The sequence below is a fragment of the Giraffa tippelskirchi genome, chromosome 8 (genome assembly GCF_054371585.1).
Source record: "Giraffa tippelskirchi isolate mGirTip1 chromosome 8, T2T-mGirTip1v1.2.pri, whole genome shotgun sequence".
Lineage (NCBI taxonomy): Eukaryota > Metazoa > Chordata > Mammalia > Artiodactyla > Giraffidae > Giraffa > Giraffa tippelskirchi.
Window position 1 is genome coordinate 149,511,656 of NC_137282.1, and position 19,684 is coordinate 149,531,339.

The 19,684-nt window shown below is 40.4% G+C and overlaps 1 protein-coding gene across 10 annotated transcripts in view; it reads right to left on the reverse strand.

Moving 5' to 3' along the window:
• Positions 1-1,863: 1,863 nt before the first annotated feature.
• The window catches only part of CDKAL1 (CDKAL1 threonylcarbamoyladenosine tRNA methylthiotransferase), a 918,695-nt gene continuing 900,874 nt past the window's right edge, over positions 1,864-19,684 (reverse strand). For 6 of the 10 annotated variants that reach the window (XR_014061586.1, XM_081518030.1, XM_081518024.1 and 3 more), the window contains 2 exons: positions 8,220-8,377; positions 1,864-2,012 (listed from right to left, as the gene is read on the reverse strand). Coding sequence is in view for 5 of the 10 variants with exons in the window: in XM_081518030.1 (XP_081374156.1) it covers positions 8,223-8,377 (155 nt within the window). In the remaining 5 variants the exon portion in view is untranslated. Of the gene's footprint in view, positions 2,013-8,219; positions 8,378-11,665; positions 11,949-13,499; positions 13,610-19,684 lie in introns of all 10 variants that reach the window. The other 4 variants (XR_014061588.1, XR_014061593.1, XR_014061585.1 and 1 more) reach the window with 2 other exon arrangements.

Sequence of the window (19,684 nt, forward strand, 5' to 3'; positions counted from 1 at the left end):
CTGCAGTCCATGGGGTCGCAAAGAGTCGGACACAACTGAGTGACTGAACTGAACTAATTACTTATATGTGGAATCTAAAAAATACTACAAATTAGTGAAGCACACGCATGGATATAGAGAACAAACTAGTGGTTACTAGTGAGGAGAGAAAAGAGGGGGGCAATATAGGGGTAGTATATTAGAAGGTACAAACTATTATGTATATAATAAGCTGTAAGAGTATATTATACAGCACTAGGACTATAACCAATATTTTATAATGACTATAAAATGAAGTATAACCTTTCAAAATTGTGAATCACTATATACCTCTAACTTATATAATATTTTACATCAACTATAACTCAATTGAAAAAAAAAAGACCTCAGTCACTGTGTACAAAATTTATGGGGAAGGCAGTAACATGGCAGGGAGAATTTTTAGAAGACAACAGTGATGACCCACTCTGGAGATGATGATGGTTCAGGTAGCAACAAAGGAGAGAAATTAATGGTTTGGGACAAATTTGGGAGGTAAAATTGATAGAACTTGATGGTGGACTCTTATGGAGATGAGGGAGAAAATGATTTAAGAAGAGTAAAGAGAAGTACAAAATAATCATTAGGAAAATGATCAAGTGAGTTTGCTGGAGATCCGTATTTAGGTTGCCAAGCAGTGTTTATTGGAGATGTTGACTTCTCATTGATACCAATCAGTTCAGTTGTGTGTTTTCTTCAGCTGGGTGTGAGAACAAAGAGATAGATGATTGTGTTCATCTAGGATTGAGGTTTGGTGTGTTTTACAGGGGAGAAAGAAGCATGGGAATTACTACCGTGTTTATAAAGGAGTTATTATACTGAGGGACTGTTAAGTATCTAGATAAATAGAGAATTAAAGGCAAGTGGGGCTCCTGGGCAAGGAGGAAGCCATGGGGTTGTGGATTGCAATTTTTCATGAGATGGAAGATGGCTGGAAGAGTGGAGTGGTGGTTCGAATAAGCTGAAAGTAAAAATTTCATTTGAGAATGGGACGTCTGAGTCTGTGATTTTATAGGTTGCTGAGGCAGAGAATTCAATGAACTGAAAGCTCTGATTTTAGATGGGCCCTCCAGTACATCTTGAAGTGGTCTTAAATGATGACAGGAGTTGAGTTGGACTGGAAGATTGGAAGCCAGGTGTTGAAATCTCAAATGAATGAAGAGAAGTGACCACAAGTGACAGCAATAAGGACGAGGAAGGTGTGACTCAACTGAATGGTATGGGATTGAGTCTCAAAGGAGGGGGGATATTTACAAGAGGAAGTAGATTTAATGTTTGAAAGTAGGCAAACATGGACCCAACTACCAAACGTGAGGTGAGAATAAGCAGTTTCTACTTATGAGGGGTATGGGGGAAATGATGCTCTTGGACAGGCCTTAGGTTTTCCTGAGGCAGAGGTGGAAAGAGTGGGAAGAGCAGGGTGGGGAGTATAGGAAAGTTGGGTGAGTGCAGAGCAGACATTTTCAAGGCCATAATGAGGGCCACAGTTGGGTCAAATGGAATGATGGTGTGGGAAGCAGGATGGAGCTGAGAGTTGATGAAACAAAGGATTTCTGGAGAGACTTACATCTGGCAGAGGATTTAACTCCTGGCTAGTTTCTGGAAGAAGGTAAGCGTCTAGCCTAACATTGAAGTCTGAAGGGTTTTGTTTTAACATCAAATATGGTGACTTTGGGGGACCTTTTCAAGTTCTATTTTCATTTTAAAGTTGATAATAAAAGGGCACAACAGATTAATTAGTTGAGAGTTTCTACTTGGGGTGATGAAAATATTCTGGAAATGAATGGTAGTGATGGTTGCACAAGATTGTGGATGGATTTCATGCCACAGAATTACACACTAAAACATAGTTAAAATGGTAAAGTTTATGTTATATATATTTTGCCACACAAGAAAACAGTATTTAGCAAAAGTTGTGAACTAGCATCCCGTTGGCTAAATCTGCTCCCAGACATGTTTGGTTTGGCTTCAAACTGTTCTGGACATCATTGTGGCTGAAAAAAATAGAAAAGAAATTAATATCTGACATTTAGCAATCTGGAGATTTTGAATAAAATTCCTACTTGGGTTGGCCAGCTAGAGCCCAGGGAGACTTGCTCCCCTCACGTTCAGCCTGAGTTTCCCCACTGTCTTCCTTTCACCACTGAGGCCTCAGTCAGCCTGATACTTGCCCTGGTGGTTCTCTTTACAGAATTCGTTGGATGGTGCAATAATTTTATAGACAAGCCTCTGCAAAGATGGAAAAATGAAAGGTAGACTGAACAGGGCCTTGTGTTTCAAGAAAAATGGGAGAAAATATTTCTGGGTGGATGTGAAGCTGCGTGTTTAATGTGTAAACAGAATACATCCCAAGAATACAATCGGGTCAGCTTCAGTTATTTTTATTACCTGCCCAACTCCTGAGGGTGGCTGTGGTTGCCTCTCTGATTTATAGAGACTGTTTATAACTTTAAGATTTAAATAATTCATGTAAAGCTAAAAACCTAACAAAATTTGAATGCCATAGAAAATCTCAAATTTTCATCAAGTCTTTGGTTAATAAAAGTATTCCCTGCCTTGGGGAAACAATCCGTGGGATATTAATTCATGAACTCATGTATTAAACTGTTATTTTTAGTATCTGTTCATATGAAAAATGATGATTTATTTTCTGTTTTATATGTATGTGTGCATGTTAGAGAGAAGGGAGTCAGGTACATCTGTCTTATTCATTGGCATATAAATGCATTGTCTGTGCCAAAGCAATCAGAAATGGGAACATTAAATCGTGTGTCAATATTGCTGTAAAAAAAAAGCTCTAGTATACAAAATGGGCATGTACTGTCACCAGAAAAAGTGCACTGACTTCCTTTTGAAAGTAAAAAATATAGTAAGCACCAGATATTCTAGCACTATGATTGACTCTGATCTAAAATATCCCTATACTTCTAAATTTACATAGAGGACATTTTGTCTTTCTCTTCCTACTGGATGAGCTTTACCTTTGGAGATCTTTACTTGGGAATGAAGTGCACTGAATTATCATATCACTGGATAAGAGTTGAAAATGACACTGAATAAGAACGAAAAGCTCCAATTTCTACTTAGAAACAGAGAATTGCCCCAGTATCTGTTGACCACAGTCTGACTTCTGTTGGTGCTCTGTGACATTGGGAAATAGACCCATGGCCCTGGCTAAGTCATATAAGCATTGAGAGTGTATTAGTTTCCTGGGGCCACATTTGTTCTGAAACAAAATATCAGAGTTAGCATAGCCTTAAGCAAAAGTAGTATACGATCACGGTGCACCACGATCCAAGCAAAAGGGCATTCTCTCACAGTTCTGGATGCTAGAAGCCTGATACCTGGGTGTCAGCAGGGCCATGCTCTCTCTGAAGGCAATCCTTTTCATCCCTTGGCTTATAAACACATCACTTCAGTTTCTGCTTTCGTTGTCATATGGTGTTTTCCTGGTGTGTCTTTATCTGTGTCTCTCTTCCTCTTCTTATAAGTCATATTGGCTTAGGGGCCACCCAATCTAAACTTGACTACATCTTCAAAGACCCTATTTCCAAAGAAGGCCCCGTTCACAGGAATTAGGAGTTAGATCTCCAATATATCTTTTGGGAGGACACAATTCAACTCACAATACAGGGGCAGAGCAATGGCCATACCATGACCATTGACTTAGCTCCTCAGTTGGATGCCGGCCCAGCCATTTCTCATCTCAGCCATGGCAGCCTTGTTTTCTTCCCCACTTTCTTCATAGCTATCTCCTGCTTTAATCCCTCTACCGTGACCAACTAGTCAATGTCAGTCAAATTTCATCAGTTTATACAGGTGCCTGTTTGTGACTTTTCTCCCTCTTAGCGTGCTCTCTCCTTACCCCAAACCTTGGAAATAGAATCCCTTGATTGGACTCTAGGATGCCATTCCCATGAATTGCTTCTGTCCATTATTTTCCTCTGATCCTAAATTCTTCCGTTTGTTTTTCTGTTGTCATCACTTCAGCTACCTTGCAACTCTCTTGCTCTGTCATCCTTTCTTCCACCCACTTGTTGAAATCCAATCTTAAAAAAGCCTAACTATTTGGTCTCTGGGCTCACACCTGGGCAGCTGAGCATTGTGAGAGGAAGTCACACAGCTGTTTTCCTCATCAGCTTTCTCTGCAGAGGCATTTCATTCTAGCCATAAGCTCCTTAAGCCTTTGACATCACTTATCCTTCCTCATTCACACCCTTCTCTTCTCTTCAACTCTTGGTTCACAGAGAAAATCCACAGGTGTCTTCTTAACTTCATGCCACCAAACCTACAATTTAGCCCTGATCTACACCCATCACTTTTCTCCTTCTCACTTGCAACAAAGGAAACAAAGTCCATGTAACGTCTTATTCCCCCCGTCTCTGGACTCAGTCCCCTTTCTGTCTTTAGAGATCTCCTGCCTTTTTATCATTTCTCTTGTGCCTTCAGTCTCTCCGTGCCCTCTGAAGGCCCTTTCTTGTCAAAATTTTAAATCTCTTCCATTTTCTATAAACAAACAAGCCTTCTTGTACCAAAAACGCTTCCCTTAACCTGACAGTCACCTTCAGTTTTTTAAACCATTACAATATGCTTTATTTTACAGTATGTAATGGCACCCCACTCCAGTACTCTTGCCTGGAAAATCCCATGGATGGAGGAGCCTGGTAGGCTTCAGTCCATGGGGTCACTAAGAGTCGGACACGACTGAGTGACTTCACTTTCACTTTTCACTTTCATGCATTGGAGAAGGAAATGGCAACCCACTCCAATGTTCTTGCCTGGAGAATCCCAGGGACGGTGGAGCCTGGTGGGCTGCCATCTATGGGGTTGCACAGAGTCGGACACGACTGAGGTGACTTAGCAGTAGCAGTAGCAGGTACTAAGCCTTCAATCTCTATTTTCTCTAGTTCCTCCCATTCTCAGTTAAACTTGAGTTATCTATCTTTGCTGTCTACAATGACTCACACATATGCATCCTTAGATGCACTAGAATCTCTTAACCAATGACTCCAAGATCACTGAAGACTTGCTTGTTGCTGAATTTAATAATATTGTTTTGTCTTTTATTATTCTTGATTTTTCAGCAGCAAGTAATACATTTTTATTCTCTGCTTCTTAGATTTCTCTTTTTGGCTTCTAGACACCTGCTTTTTGGTTTTCCTTGTAACTCCCTGATGCATCATCTTATTCTTCTTTGCAGATTTCTTCTCCTTTCCTTGTTCCTTACATCCAGGTGATCTTTGGTTTCTGCCCTTGCCCATCATTGTTCCTCCCACTATACAATTTCCCGTGGGATTTCATGAATTCCCATGTTGACAGTTTCCAAATCTTTTAACTGTAGATCAGATTGCTCTCCTCTTTCACTTTCATCAAGAGGGAAAAGTTGGCTTAAAACTCAATATACAGAAAACTAAGATCATGGCATCTGGTCCCATCACTTCATGGCAAATAGATGGGGAAACCATGGAAATAGTGAGAGACTTTATTTTGGGGGGCTCCAAAATCACTGCAGATGGTGACTTCAGTCATGAAATTAAAAGATGCTTGCTCCTTGGAAGAAAAGCTATGACCAACCTAGACAACATATTAAAAGCAGAGACATTACTTTGCCAACAAAGGTCCATCTAGTCAAAGCTATGGTTTTTCCAGTAGTCATGTATGGATGTGAGAGTTGGAGTATAAAGAAGGCTGATGCTTTTGAACTGTGGTGTTGGAGAAGACTCTTCAGAGTCCCTTGGACTGCAAGGAGATCCAACCAGTCCATCCTGAAGGAGATCAGTCCTGAATATTCATTGGAAGGACTGATGCTGAAGCTGAAACTCCAATACTTTGGCCATCTGATGTGAAGCATTGACTCATTGGAAAAGATCCTGATTCTGGGAATGATCGAAGGCAAGAGGAGAAGGGGACAACAGAGGATGAGGTGGTTGGATGGCATCACCGACTCTATGGACGTAAGTTTGAGTAAACTCCGGGAGCTGGTGATGGTGTGCTGCAGTCCATGGGGTCACAAAGAGTTGGACATGACTGAGCTGCTGAACTTAACTGAACATATCGCTCTCCAAAGACTCATGTTCGCATACCCAACTGTCTACTAAACACCTTTACTTAGACATCCCATGAGCACTTCAAATGAATTAGACCAAACATCAAAGTTATAAGCCCTGCTCCCCGGTCCCCTTCTGTCTTGCTTCAACCCTTGGGTTCCTCATCTCAGCTAATCCACACCCCACTGAACCACACCAGAGACTGAGTGTTACCTGTAGTAAATATTCTTCGGGTCTCACCATTCCGTGTGCTCCTGCCCATTTCCTAAAACCTGAAACTATGTCTTTTTTGCCTCAGGATCTTCAAAGAAGCAACAGAAATCTGCCCTGCCTGTGCAGAACAGGCTGGAAATGCTGGGGAATTAAACTCAGCAGCCAGTGACTCATGGCAATTGGCTTATAAATTCCCCTTCTTCTCAACCCCTTGGATGAGAGAACTCTGAGACATTTGTTCGATACCATTTCCCAGGATTTCTCCATGACATTAATTGCATAGTTGGCATGATAAAGCACTCTGTCTTGGCTACATTTCCTCCTTGTTATCACTTCCTTATTTTCCCACCCGTATTCCCTGTTCTTCTCCAATGAACTGCTTGCACTTGAATCTTTTCCTGGAGATCTGTTTGTGGGGAAAACCAAAGTAGGATCTCGTCCTTCTTTCCAATCCTTTCCTTTCTTCTTCCGGTTAATTACCAAGTCCTAATAATTCCAATTCACCATCATCTTGAGAATCTAGCCACTTCTCTCCAGCCCTGCAGCCATTTCCCTGGTACCCAGAGTCATCCTCTCTAGCCAGGGTCACCGCGGCAGCCTCCGACTGGCCTGTGGTGTTGTCCCCCTTCTGTCTTTTCTCTTCCCAACGGGCAGTGATCTTTCAAATGTGCAACTTTGACAGTATCACCTCCACTGTAAACTTTTCAGGTCTCAATTCAGACTTGAAAAGCCTTTCTTGATCTTTCATTTCTGGGGACCTATTAAAAAAGAGCAGCCTGTCATTTCCCTTTTAAAGCACTTCTTGCCTATTCACTCAGCTGCATTCCTCACTAGACTGTACCTTCAAGGACAGAACATTGTTTTTTTTTTTTTTTTTCTTTTCCTTTTCTTTCCTGTTTTATTTATTTATTTATTTTTGCTGGACTCCTAGACTGTAACTCGATGTAACGATACCAAGCAGAAACTCCGGGAATATTTGCCAAATAAATGAATGCTTAATCGGTCATTTCTGCCTTGCCCATCTTGGCCTGTTTTTGTAGGGCCAGAATCAGAAAGCTAAGGAATGCATTTGTAGTTTGTACCTGTGTTTACTCTTGTGTTCTATTTTAAGAAATTTTTCTTTTTATAAGTAGTGACTAGTGATCTCATTAGGGAATGCGTTCATCTGATGATGGTGAGTCAGACAAAGGAGTGATTTTGTTTAAACCTTAATAAATAGGTGATCATTTCTGTTATTTGGTATAAAAATTGGTATGGATAAGATGGTAGCTTGGAACTTCCAAATTCTTTCATTTAAGGGCTTTCTTTGTGAAAGTGAAAGTGTTAGTCGCTCAGTCATGTCCGACTCTTTGTGACCCCATGGACTGTAGCCTACCAGGCTCCTCTGTCATGGAATTCTCCAGTCATGAATACTGGAGTTGGTAGTCATTCCCTTCTCCAAGAAATATTCCTAAACCATGGATTGAACCCAAGTCTCCTGCATTGAAGGTAGGTTCTTTACCATCTGAGCCACTTTCCTTAATTCTTTACATTTATCCTTTGATAAGAATTTATTTCATAAGAATGCATCTCAAATGTATTCTTTAAAAGAATAAATTATTTCATGATAATAAATGCATGCCAATTCATTAATGATGATTATCTTTGCGTTTCCACGAAGATTGACACGTTTGTATTTAAAAAGAAAAAAAGCTACCATTATAATTCCTACCTAGTTCTATGAAATTAAAACTTCAAAACTTCTGATTCTTATCCATGCCTCTAATTTAGAGCTTGCTTCTCTCATTGAAAAGTATTCTAATACTGCATTATTTATTCTTATTACATTGATGAAAATGGATAGCCTGGACTCGAAATCATATTATTTGTAATATGGAATTTCAGCAACAGGACAGCAACCATTTTATTTTCCTCTCTCCTTTTTTTGTTAGTATAAGGTACCTGTTAAAAGAGCAAGTTTTCAAATGCAGTGGACAGGCTAGCGTCTTCATTCTGCCGATTATGAAGCTGTGTGAGCAGAGGTAGTTTTACTCCATCTTCCCAGGGCTCAGTTTCCTCATCTTTTAAAAGAATAAACTGATATGTACTTCTTAGACTTGCTATGAAACAAGCAAAACAACAGGTGTAAAGGAATTACCATGTAATAAGCACTCACTAGATGATGTCATCATCATCATTGTAATTTATTAGCTGTTGGTTGGAGAGTACATGCTTTTATTATCTTATGTAGTCCTCGTAACAATACTATGATGTGACCAATGCTATCATCCCTATCTTACAAATAAAGAAACGGAGGCTCAGAGAATTTAAAGAAACTTGCCTAATGATTATAATAAAAATAATTAGAGAAAAAACTATGAGGTATTCACCATGCACAAGGCCCTGTTCTAAACTGTTTCCATATGAATTCATTTCCTCAATCCAAATAGGTTATGTCTTATGGTTGTCCCCAGTTTGCAAAAGGAGACTGAGACCCAGAGCTATGAAGTGACTTGTTCAAGGTTATACAGCTCTTAAGTGGTAAAACGAGGATTCAAATCTGGAAATCTGGTTTCAGATAATGTATGCTTAACCATTATGTATACGTCTCACTCGTGCTACTCTGGGGTGCTGTGGTTTGATAAAACAATTGATGAATACAGAATCGGGGGGAATTCCCTAGCGGTTTAGTGGTTAGGACTCCATACTTTCACTGCTGAGGGTGTGGGTTTTTTGTTTTTCTTTTAATTGAAGGACAAATACTGCTTTACAATACTGTGTTGGTTTCTGCCATACATCAACATGAATCAGCCATAGATATACATGTGTTCCCTCCCTCTTGAACCTCCCTCCCACCTCCTACCCCATCCCACTCCTCTAGGTTGTCACAGAGCATCAGTGAGTGGATTTAATCCTTGGTTGGGAAACTAAGATCATATAAGGTGTGCAACATGGCCAAAAAAAAAAGAATTGAAAGTTTGAGAAAAACACAAAAGCATATTTTGATTTTAAATTTAGGAACAACTAACAGGTAAATTGGAGAAGGATATGGCAACCCACTCCAGTGTTCTTGCCTGGAGAAGCCCATGGACAGAGAAGCCTGGCAGCTACAGCCCCTAGGGTCACAAACAGTTGGACACCACTGAAGTGACTTAGTATGCATGCAACTTCCCTTGTGGCTCAGCTGGTAAAGAATCCACCTGCAATGGGGGAGACCTGGGTTCGATCCCTGGGTTGGGAAGATCCCCTGGAGAAGGGAATGGCTACCCACTCCACTATTCTGGCCTGAAGAATTACATGGACTGTATACTCCATGGGGTCACAAAGAGTCGGACACGACTGAGTGACTTTCACTTCACAATCGGTAAATTCCTACATACTTTCTGGTTTAGTTCAGAGCAAACAAAATGTATATTTCTAGAAATTTATCCATTTCTTCTAGGTTGTCCAATTTATTGGCATACAGTTGTTCATAGTTATCTCTTATGATCCTTTATATTTCTGTAGTATCAGCTTTAATGTCTCCTCTTTCATTTTTTATTTTATGTAAGTCTTCTCTTTTTTATAGTTAGTCGAGTGAACAGTTTGTCAGTTTTTTTTTTTTTAATCTTTTCAAAAAAACCAACTCTCAGTTTTATTGATCTTTTCTGTTATTTTTCTGGTCTTTATTTCATTTCTTCTGCTCTGATCTTTTTATTTCCTCCCTTCTGCTAACTTTTGGGCTTCATTTGTTCTTTTTCTAGTCCCTGGAGGTGTAATGTTAGATTGTTTATTTGAGATCTTTCTTTTTTCTTAATGTAGGCTGCTGCTGCTGCTAAGTCGCTTCAGTCGTGTCCGACTCTGCGCGACCCCATAGATGGCAGCCCACCAGGCTGTGCCGTCCCTGGGATTCTCCAGGCAAGAACACTGGAGTGGGCTGCCATTTCCTTCTCCAATGCATGAAAGTGAAAAGTGAAAGTGAAGTTGCTCAGTCGTCTCTGACTCCTAGTGACCCCATGGACCGCAGCCCACCAGGCTCCTCCATCCATGGGATTTTCCAGGCAAGAGTACTGGAGTGGGGTCTTAATGTAGGCATTTTGCTATAAACGTCCCTCTTTGAACTGTGTTGCTGCATTTCATTAGTTTTGCTATGTTGCATTTCCATTTTTGTTTGTTTCAAGGTGTTTTTTATTTTTCTTTTGATTTCTTCTTTGATCCATTAGTTGTTCAGGAGTTTGTTGTTTAATTTCCACATATGTGTGAATTTTCAATTTTTTCTTCTGTAACTGGTTTCTATTATCATACCATTGTGGTCAAAAAAGGTACTTCATATGATTTTGGTCTTCTTAAGTTTTCTGAGACATGTTTTGTGGCCTAATATTTGATCTATCCTGGACAATGTTCCTTGTGTGCTTGAAAGGAATGTGTATTCTGCTGCTGTTCTATAAATGTCTGTTAGATCCTTTGGGCTAAAGTGTGCTAAGTTGCATCAGTCGTGTCTGACTCTTTTGTGACCCCATGGACTGGAAGGTGCCAGGCTCCTCTGTCCATGGGATTCTCCAGGTAAGAATACTAGAGTGGGTTGCCATTTCCTTCTCCAGGGGATCTTCCAGACCCAGGGATTGAACCCACACCTCTTATATCTCCTGCATTGGCAGGCAGGTTCTTTACCACTAGTGCCACCTGGGAAGCCCTGGGTTAAAGTATGGTTCAACTCTAATGTTTCATGTTGATTTTCTACGTGGATGATCTATTCAGCATTGAAAATGGGATATTGAATTCCCCTACTATTATTGTTTTGTTTATTTTTCTCTTCAGATTGTTTAGTATTTGTTTTATATATTTAGGTGCTCTAATGTTGGGTGCATATGTATTTCAATTGTTATATATTTTTGATGAATTGATCCCTTTATCATAATATAATGACTTTCTTTGCTTTTTGTACAGTCTTTGACTTCAAGTCTATCTTGTCTGATGCAAATATAGCTACCCTTTTCTCTTTAGGATGCCATTAGCATGGAATGTCTTTTTCTATTTCTTAACTTTAAACATATGTGTGTCCTTAAAGCTGAAGTGAGTCTCTTATAGGCAGTAGACAGTTGGGTCTTCTTCTTTGCTCCATTCAGCTACTCTGTATCTTTTGTATGGAGAGTTTAATCCGTTTACATTTCAAGTAATCATCAGTAGGTAAGGACTTACTAGTGTGGTGGTGGTGTTTAGTTGTTCAGCCATGGCTGACTCTTTTGCAATCCCATGGACTGTAGCCTGTCAGGTTTCTCTGTCCATGGATTTCCTGGGCAGGAATACTGGAGTAGATTGCGATTTCCTTTCTCCAGGGAATCTGCCTGACTCAGGGATCAAACCCACATCTCCTGCATTGCAGCCAGATGCTTTACCACAGAGTCACCAGGGAAGCCCCAAGCACTTACTAATGCCATCTTGTTAATTGCTTTTTAACTGTTCTCTAGTTCCTTTGTTCCTTTCTTTCTTGCTTGCTGATTTGCTTTGTGAATTGATGATTTTTCCATTCTGCTGCTGCTGCTAAGTCGTTTCAGTCGTGTCCGACTCTGTGCGACGCCATAGATAGCAGCCCACCAGGCTCCTCTGTCCCTGGGATTCTCCAGGCAAGAATACTGGAGTGGGTTGCTATGTCCTTCTCCAATGCATGCACGCATGCTACGTTGCTTCAGTCGTGTCCAACTCTGTGTGACCCTATGGACAGCAGCCCATTCACATCACCATTGTGTTAAGTAGAGATCCCTGTGCTAAACAGTGTGTTCTTATCAGTTATCTGTTTTATGCATAGTATCAATAGTGTGTATGTGTCAACTCCAATCTCCCAGTTCCTTCCACCCCTCCCCCTCTCCCCCCCTTGGACAGCTATGGATTTTGTGTGGTTTTGTTTGACATAGACTCAGGTTTAGAATCTTTGCTCCTTGGAATTACACTTGGAACTCTACTGGAAAATGTTACCCTTCTCTTTTCTCTATAATATTGATATACTTGTCACATTCAAGCAGGACCCATGATTAATCTAAATATGCAGGTGTTCCTAACTGAGGCCAGAGGTTTGAATTTGCTTCCTTCTATGCAGTCTGTTTTAATTTTGATTAATTGCCATCAGGAATAATAACTCCTCAGGGCAGATCATTAGGAAGCTACAGAATCGATTATGCTTAGCTACAGAATATGTAAAGCTAGTTACCACCACTGAAATGATCATAGACACCCTTGATGTTGAAATGTTGTGCATGTAAGGAATACTTAGGTCATTCCAGCTGGATTTCAGAAACAAATTAAAATGGAATTGGAAATGCTTTTTCATAAATAAGTTAGCTTTCAAATTTGCACTTTTTTTTCTTCAGTAGATTTTCTTAATTCTGATGTGAAAATCAGTAACATCATCTGGTAGTTATGGTTGGTAGAAATAATATACTTTAGGTATATGCTTGAAAATTTATCTCAGTACATGTCTGCAATAATTAATTGGGAGACTCATGAGCCCCTGATGTATAAGAAAGGACCCCAGCTTACCTGCTATCCTCTACCTGAGACCACTGCCTGAGTTGAGACACTAAGTGGTTCACTTCATGACTAAAGCATTAGCCTTCTAACTTCCTTACTTGTGGTATAATTTCTTCTTGGCCCACTCATACGTGACCCTTTGCGTTCTCACTGTCCCTGGAACACTCTTACTCCCCCTTCTCACCTGGCTGTCTCTATTCATACTGAGGACTTGTTTGATGTGCTCCCCACTCCAGGAAGCTTTGTTGGTTGCATGACTCCCCCAGGTGGCTCTTCTATGTGTCGCATTGCACGTTGGACCATTTCTACATAACTGCTATCATATTTATTGCCACTAAATGTCCATCTCCAATGTTAGAGGAAAATGTGTCTTGTGTCCCTACAGCTCTAGTTCAGTGGGTTGTAACCCTTTTGTCTTCACACACTCCTTTGAGAATCTGATGAAAACTATAAGCTTCCCCTCTAGACAAAGTAGTCTAACTTTTAAAAATAATTTCAAGGAGTTCTGGGACACTCTAAGTCCATCTGTGGACCCTAGCAGTTCATGGACCGCTGACTAAGAACTGCTGGACTAGCTCCTGGATACATCTAAATAGTTACCACTTGACAGATGCTTGTCATTGTTCGAAGCACTTAACAGATCTGCCCCATTTATCCCTTGCAACAACATTATGAGATAGATACTATAATTATCCCCAATCTACAGATGAGGAAACTGAGAAACAGCATGTAAGTGACTTGGCCAAGGCTGATCCTGAGTCTTCTCTTAAGCAGCCTGCTCTGTTCTCCAAGGCACTACATCGTCTCTCTCATTGTGGTCCTGTTCATAAATGGTACTGCACAAATGTCTATTGAAAGGAACATAGAAGGAAGGAAAGTAATAGTGTTATATACCAGGAACTATGAGTAAGGTTAAAGTCATGCAGAAAATGAAGAGGCTTACCATTCAAATGGTCTTTCAGTGGAATAAATAGCATAGGAGATAAGCTACACTAGTGGTTAAGAACCTGCCTGCCAATGCACGAGAGGTAAGAGACATGGGTTCAATCCCTGGGTCAGGAAGATCCCCTGCAGGAGGGCATGGCAACCCACTCCAGTATTCTTGCCTGGAGAACCCCATGGACAGAGGAGCCTGGTAGGCTACAGTCCGTAGGATTGCACAGAGTTGGACACTTCTGAAGCGACTTAACACGCATGCACAACCTTCAGTTAGCTTTAAGGATAAGAGGTAGAAAGGCATAGAGCTTTCACTGAACACTTAATACATGCCTGACATAGAATGAACAGACTGCATTATATAACAGTGGTAACAGATCTGGAGATGTAGTTGCATTTTCAGTCCACTGTTGACTCTGGGGAAGGACTGAATGGGAATATATAAAATGCTTCTGCTGCTGCTGCTAAGTCACGTCAGTCGTGTCCAACTCTGTGCGACCCCACAGACAGCAGCCCACCAGGCTCCTCCGTCCCTGGGATTCTCCAGGCAAGAATACTGGAGTGGGTTGCCATCTCCTTCTCCATATAAAATGCAGTGTTGTTTAAAGCAGGCATTCAGAAAGCACAGTTTGTAAAAGCCTATCTGTTGACTCCCAATGGCATTTAAGGAATGGAAGTATTACTGCTAGAATGGAGAAGAGTTAAGGAGGGAGGTGTGGGGTCAGTTTTTTCTTCCTTTTAATAAAGATAAGACTTCTAAGTCTTTTGTGATAAGAAAGAGTTACACAATTACAGTTAGATGTGAATAGGACCTTCACTCAAGAGCATGTGCATACACACACACACACACACACACACACACACACACACACACACACACACACACACACACACACACACACACACCACTTCCCTAGTTTCAGAAAGGCAAGAAGGGCAGATGTGAAAGACGGAGGAAAAGAGACAAATATCTTATTATCATGTGCCAGTAATTACATTAAATGATTCCAAACAGACACTCTTAGCTGATCTAGCCTCTAGTTTCTATAATGGCCAATGGTTTGATGGTCAGATGTCTGGTACTTGACTGCAGTGGGAATCTGGCAGGAGAAGCAGCAACAGGGAAACTTTTTGTGCTCAGAGAAACTTGTAGTCTTCTTCAGAAGCATATGAGAATATTACACTAATGATTCTAATCCTTGTCTGTGAGCAATTTTAACCACACTCGAGAAAATGCATTTGGTGTCATTCATTCCCCATGGTTGCAAAGGCCAGTCTGTGTTCTGCAAATCAAGTCAGGAGATCCATTTCCTTGAATCACTTCTAGCCTGTCTGTAGGGATGGCTCTGTTGCACACAGGAGCCTCCCTGTGAAGCTCTCGAGGATATGAATCTGTGTGTTTGGTGGCACACCCCAGATTGACCCCAGAGATCAAGGATGTTTGACACTGGTCATCATCCAAGTTTCTGTCCTCATGGTGTATCTCTGTAATAGTCCAAGTACTTACAACTCATCTCACAAATTGTGGGTGTTCGTGATACTTTTCCCATCAGTCATTTTTATTGGCCTCACACTTATCCACATCACTGACTCTAGGTATTTTGGTTTCTCAGTGTCAATATATTTGGGTGAAGGAGAATGATATAAAGAACAGACTAAGACTGGACTTTTTGGAGCTAAATTTGGAGAAATTTTCATTTTTTTATAATATAAAAATATTGTCTGCAAATGTAGCAAGCTATTTAAAATATTGGGTTGGAAATGTTTAAAAATTTTTCTAATGCTAGTTTGAATATTCTAACTTAGCTATCTTAAACTACAAGCAGTATGGAACTCTTACTTTGAATTATAGTCCTTTTCTATAATAAATCATCAGCAGAAGGCTAAATCAAGCCAGCTTTCCACTGAGTTACAATCATGGAGACTAATGATCTGGGCTGCATCTCGAGTTGTGTTGTGATTTATTAAAATTCTTTTTGCCCCTTTTCAATGGGGTGCATTTCAGCATTCTAAATTCTAGTCTCTTCCTGTTTCAAAAAAATGTAGACAGTTAATAGAGTATATTTGTATCTCATTTGTTTGTTAATTTGATTTTGCAATGATCTCTTTGTCCCTTCACTTCTGTGACCCTCTGCTGTGCCTATACTACCAGTCAAAATGCAAATTTTCTTAGAGGCCAGCGACTTTCCCCAGCAAAAGAATTTTGATCTTGCAAGAATGATTTGCATTTGGATGAAGGATTCCCATCACATGTATGAATTCACACCTGGATGTAAATCCAGGGAGAGAGGGCTCAGTGGTGGGCTTGGGGAGAGGGAGCTGAAAACTTTGGGGGTGAAGGGAGATGTTATAGTATGTGAGGAATGCAACCTCGTGCGAAAGAACAGGACTGAGAGCGAAGGCTTTGATTTTTGCCCTTTTGGAAGTTCTGCAAAGGTTTGTATCCAGATGTTGGTAGGTTAACTGCATGTTGTCAGGGCAGTTGAGTTTATGTCAGTATTCTGCTTTTTGGCTTTCAAAGATATTTCTGGGCAGCCCAACTAGGAGAGGTTATCAGGTCCCCTGCCTGCTGGTGGGGATCACTATTTAACTTTTGTAAACTCCGCGTGGGAATGTGTATCTTTCCTCACCACGGACCATATCCTTTCTGTAACTAGGCACCCAGGGAAGTCTGGAAGTTTCCCTCCTAGGGATGTGTAGCCTTGGAGCTGCCCATGTGAAGTTTATCTTTGCTTGTTCTAATATTTGCTATCTGGAGAGGATCATCCAGGGAATCATTTGGCTTAGGTGTGAGGCTGATCTTTTTCATGTCTTCTCCCCCAGTGAAAACATCAGGGCTTTAGATTACAAACCAAACCTAATTCCTTCAGGAAGAGTGGACTCCCAGGAGAAAATAGGAAAAGTCAAGGATTACTGAAAATTGGGATACAATGTGTTTTTCCCCACACTTTTTAGAAAAGAAGGGCCTATGATTTATGCTGGAGTTCTGCTCTGTGTTTTAAGATGTGAATCAGAGAGTCTTTTAGAAACCATTGCTTGCTCTGAGTCAAGAGGGGAAAATGAAGCTAGAAGTAACTTTTAATACATATCCAGTTACCTGAATATTATTTTTACCGGTCTGAATAAAGAGAGAGAACATGATTTTAGATTAAATATTATAGTTTAACATTTGTTAATGACCTCATAAAAATTAAATCAGATTGTGCATCATGTACTCTACATTTTAACTAATGTAGTTTTAATATAGGGACTTTTGAGCATAGTTTAGTATTACTAATCACAGTAAGTATACTAGTTAAGGGTTACATACTAGAAGAAGATAAAGATATTTGAGCTGATTAGGAATTTTATCTAATTACACTGGTCCATTAAAAAAAAGTCTCGGCTAAATGGCAAAATCATAATACCTAAACTTATTGCTAGAAATTCAAATGCTGTCTCTCTAGCTTTCTCCTCTCTTTTTCCTGTGGAACATGATGTACCAAAGATCTTATTCTGCAAGTTTTTGCAAGATGATTTCAACAGTTCTTCCTCTAAATTCCTTCTGTAAGAGTCATTGCTTTTTTTTTGAACAGTAACTGTATTTATAATTTGGGACTTGAACCCCTGGAAATCCTTGGAGTTACTTTAAGGGGTCCTGGAATTTATATTTATACCAAGTACTATCAAGGACAGAATAATGCATTGGAATATATGCACATTTTTCATGTGAAGGTTGTTGTTGTCATGATGAATAAATACAAAATATGCTGCTTTCACAGTAGCTTTTGGTAGCCTCAATCAACATGGAGTAAAATAAAACTATTTTTAGGTAAAATAGGGGCTCTCATACTTGAAAAGCTTGGAAAATACTAGAAAAAAGTAGTGAAAAATGCCTCAAATATGGCATATTTCCATTTGAACTGAAGTTCCTTGTGTATACCTCTGAATTTGTTGTTTAGTCACTAAGTCATGTCTGACTCTTTGGGACCCCATGGAGTATAGCCCCCCAGACTCCTCTGTCCATGGGATTTTCTAGGCAAGAATACTGGAGTAGCTTGACATTTCCTCCTCCAAGCGTTCTTCCTGACCCAGGGATTGAACCCATGTCTCTTGCATTGGCAAGTGGATTCTTTTAGCACTGAGCCACCAGGGAAGCCCACGCCTCTGAATTATGCATAGTCAAAGAGTTATTCCAGTCTAAGAATGAATCATGCTTACATAACACATTGGTTACAGAAGTGTAGAGTATTAGGATTTGTGGGGGCGAAAAGGAGCCCATTCAAATGATCTGCTAATATGAAGTTTTTTTTTTTCCCATAATGCTCTCCAATTACCACATTGTGGCTAAGTAGATGACAGCTGGCCTCAGAAGTCTATAAACTCATTTTTATTGTGCTTCCTGCCAGTCAGGACCCATTGAACCAAATTAAGGAGAACACTCCACAAAATGTACCCAACTCTGTCTCCTTCCCCAAGCTGAGCTCCACTTCTCCCAACCCAGGATGGATGCTGGGTCTAGAAAACCTGAGTGGTGGGTGCAGAGGAAGGCAGATGTACCAAGGCCAAGTTGAAAAGACAAAGCATCCTACTTGTCAAAGGACAGACCTGAGAACTCACAGCTGGAGCACATAATCCATGTTGAGTTCACTCCTACCCTCTGCTAGAAACAAATCCTATAGTCTAACATTGGGATAGAAAGGACTAGGCCAGGAGGAGGCATTTCTAAGCACCAGAGTTGTCAACTGCCTGGAAAAACCTCTGCTTCTACTCTGAGTAGGCAAATCACTCCATTCATTTGATACACTGTTTTTACTGTTTATAAATAACTGCAGCTCTCTTTCATGTTTCTACCTCCTGGGTCTGAGGACACAAGGGAATGGGGCCTGGTACCCTTCATCTGCAACTAAGAAACAGTTTATGGCCGGCCAGGTGCAAACGGCCTATCTAATCTCTGCCTATGCCTGTCTTGGAGCAGCTGCAGCAGTTGGAAGGAGTTATTAAATATCAAGGAAATGTTTGTGCCAATGTTGTCCCACTTCAGGGAGGTAAAAGAAATTTACAAGTTGTTTTCCATTTAGAAAGAGTGTCAGTCATCACTGAGGAAAAGTTATTTTTATGGAGATCCCAACAATGGGGGTGAGGAAAAAGTGATCAAGTCCAAATGGAGACCCTTTATCAGTCTCTTTCCTTTTTGGCACCATGGCCCCTACAGGTGCAAAAGCCTTTAAATGTTCTTTTCTTACTGCCATTGGTTCGCTGTGACTGTGGACAGGATTCTCATGTCTCAGAGCTTAAAGTGTGTTCACCTGGAAAACAGGTTTCTTTAATGCGTCCTGAATGCTCAAGGATATTTTAAAGGTTAATAATATAATTCTGGGTACAGTAAAATGAGATCTTGAAGAAAGACAGTGTAAGACCAAAGGAAGTTTAGTATGAATTATTCAGATGGGGTGGTACAGTGCAATGAACACTGGCTAAGAATCTGAGAGTGAGCATGGGCTCCAGGACTTGCTGAGAGCCTGAGGTGGAACAAGGCATCTGAGCTTAGTTCCCTTATCTGTAAGTACCATGAGGAGTTGATCTTTGAAAGACCCCTTTAGTTTTACAAATCTGTACTGAATGCATATTACTGATCCAGGAGAGGGGTAGACACTGTGTCAAATATAAAGGAAATAAGACATAATCCATGTGTTCTTATAATGGTGATAAGACTAGCACAGGCAAAACAATTACCTATTGATGTGACATTTTTTACAAAGTAAGATATTAATGTAAGAACAATCTTTATATGTGTATGTATATGTGTGTGTGTGTGTATATATATATATGGCCTATATATGGCCTGCATGCTAAGTTGATTCAGTCGTGTCCAACTCTTTTGTGACCCTATGGACTGTAGCCCACCAGACTCCTCTGTCCGTGGGATTCTCCAGGCAAGAATATTGGAGTGGGTTGCAATGCCCTCCTCCAGGGGATCTTCCCGACCCAGGGATCCAGCCCACATC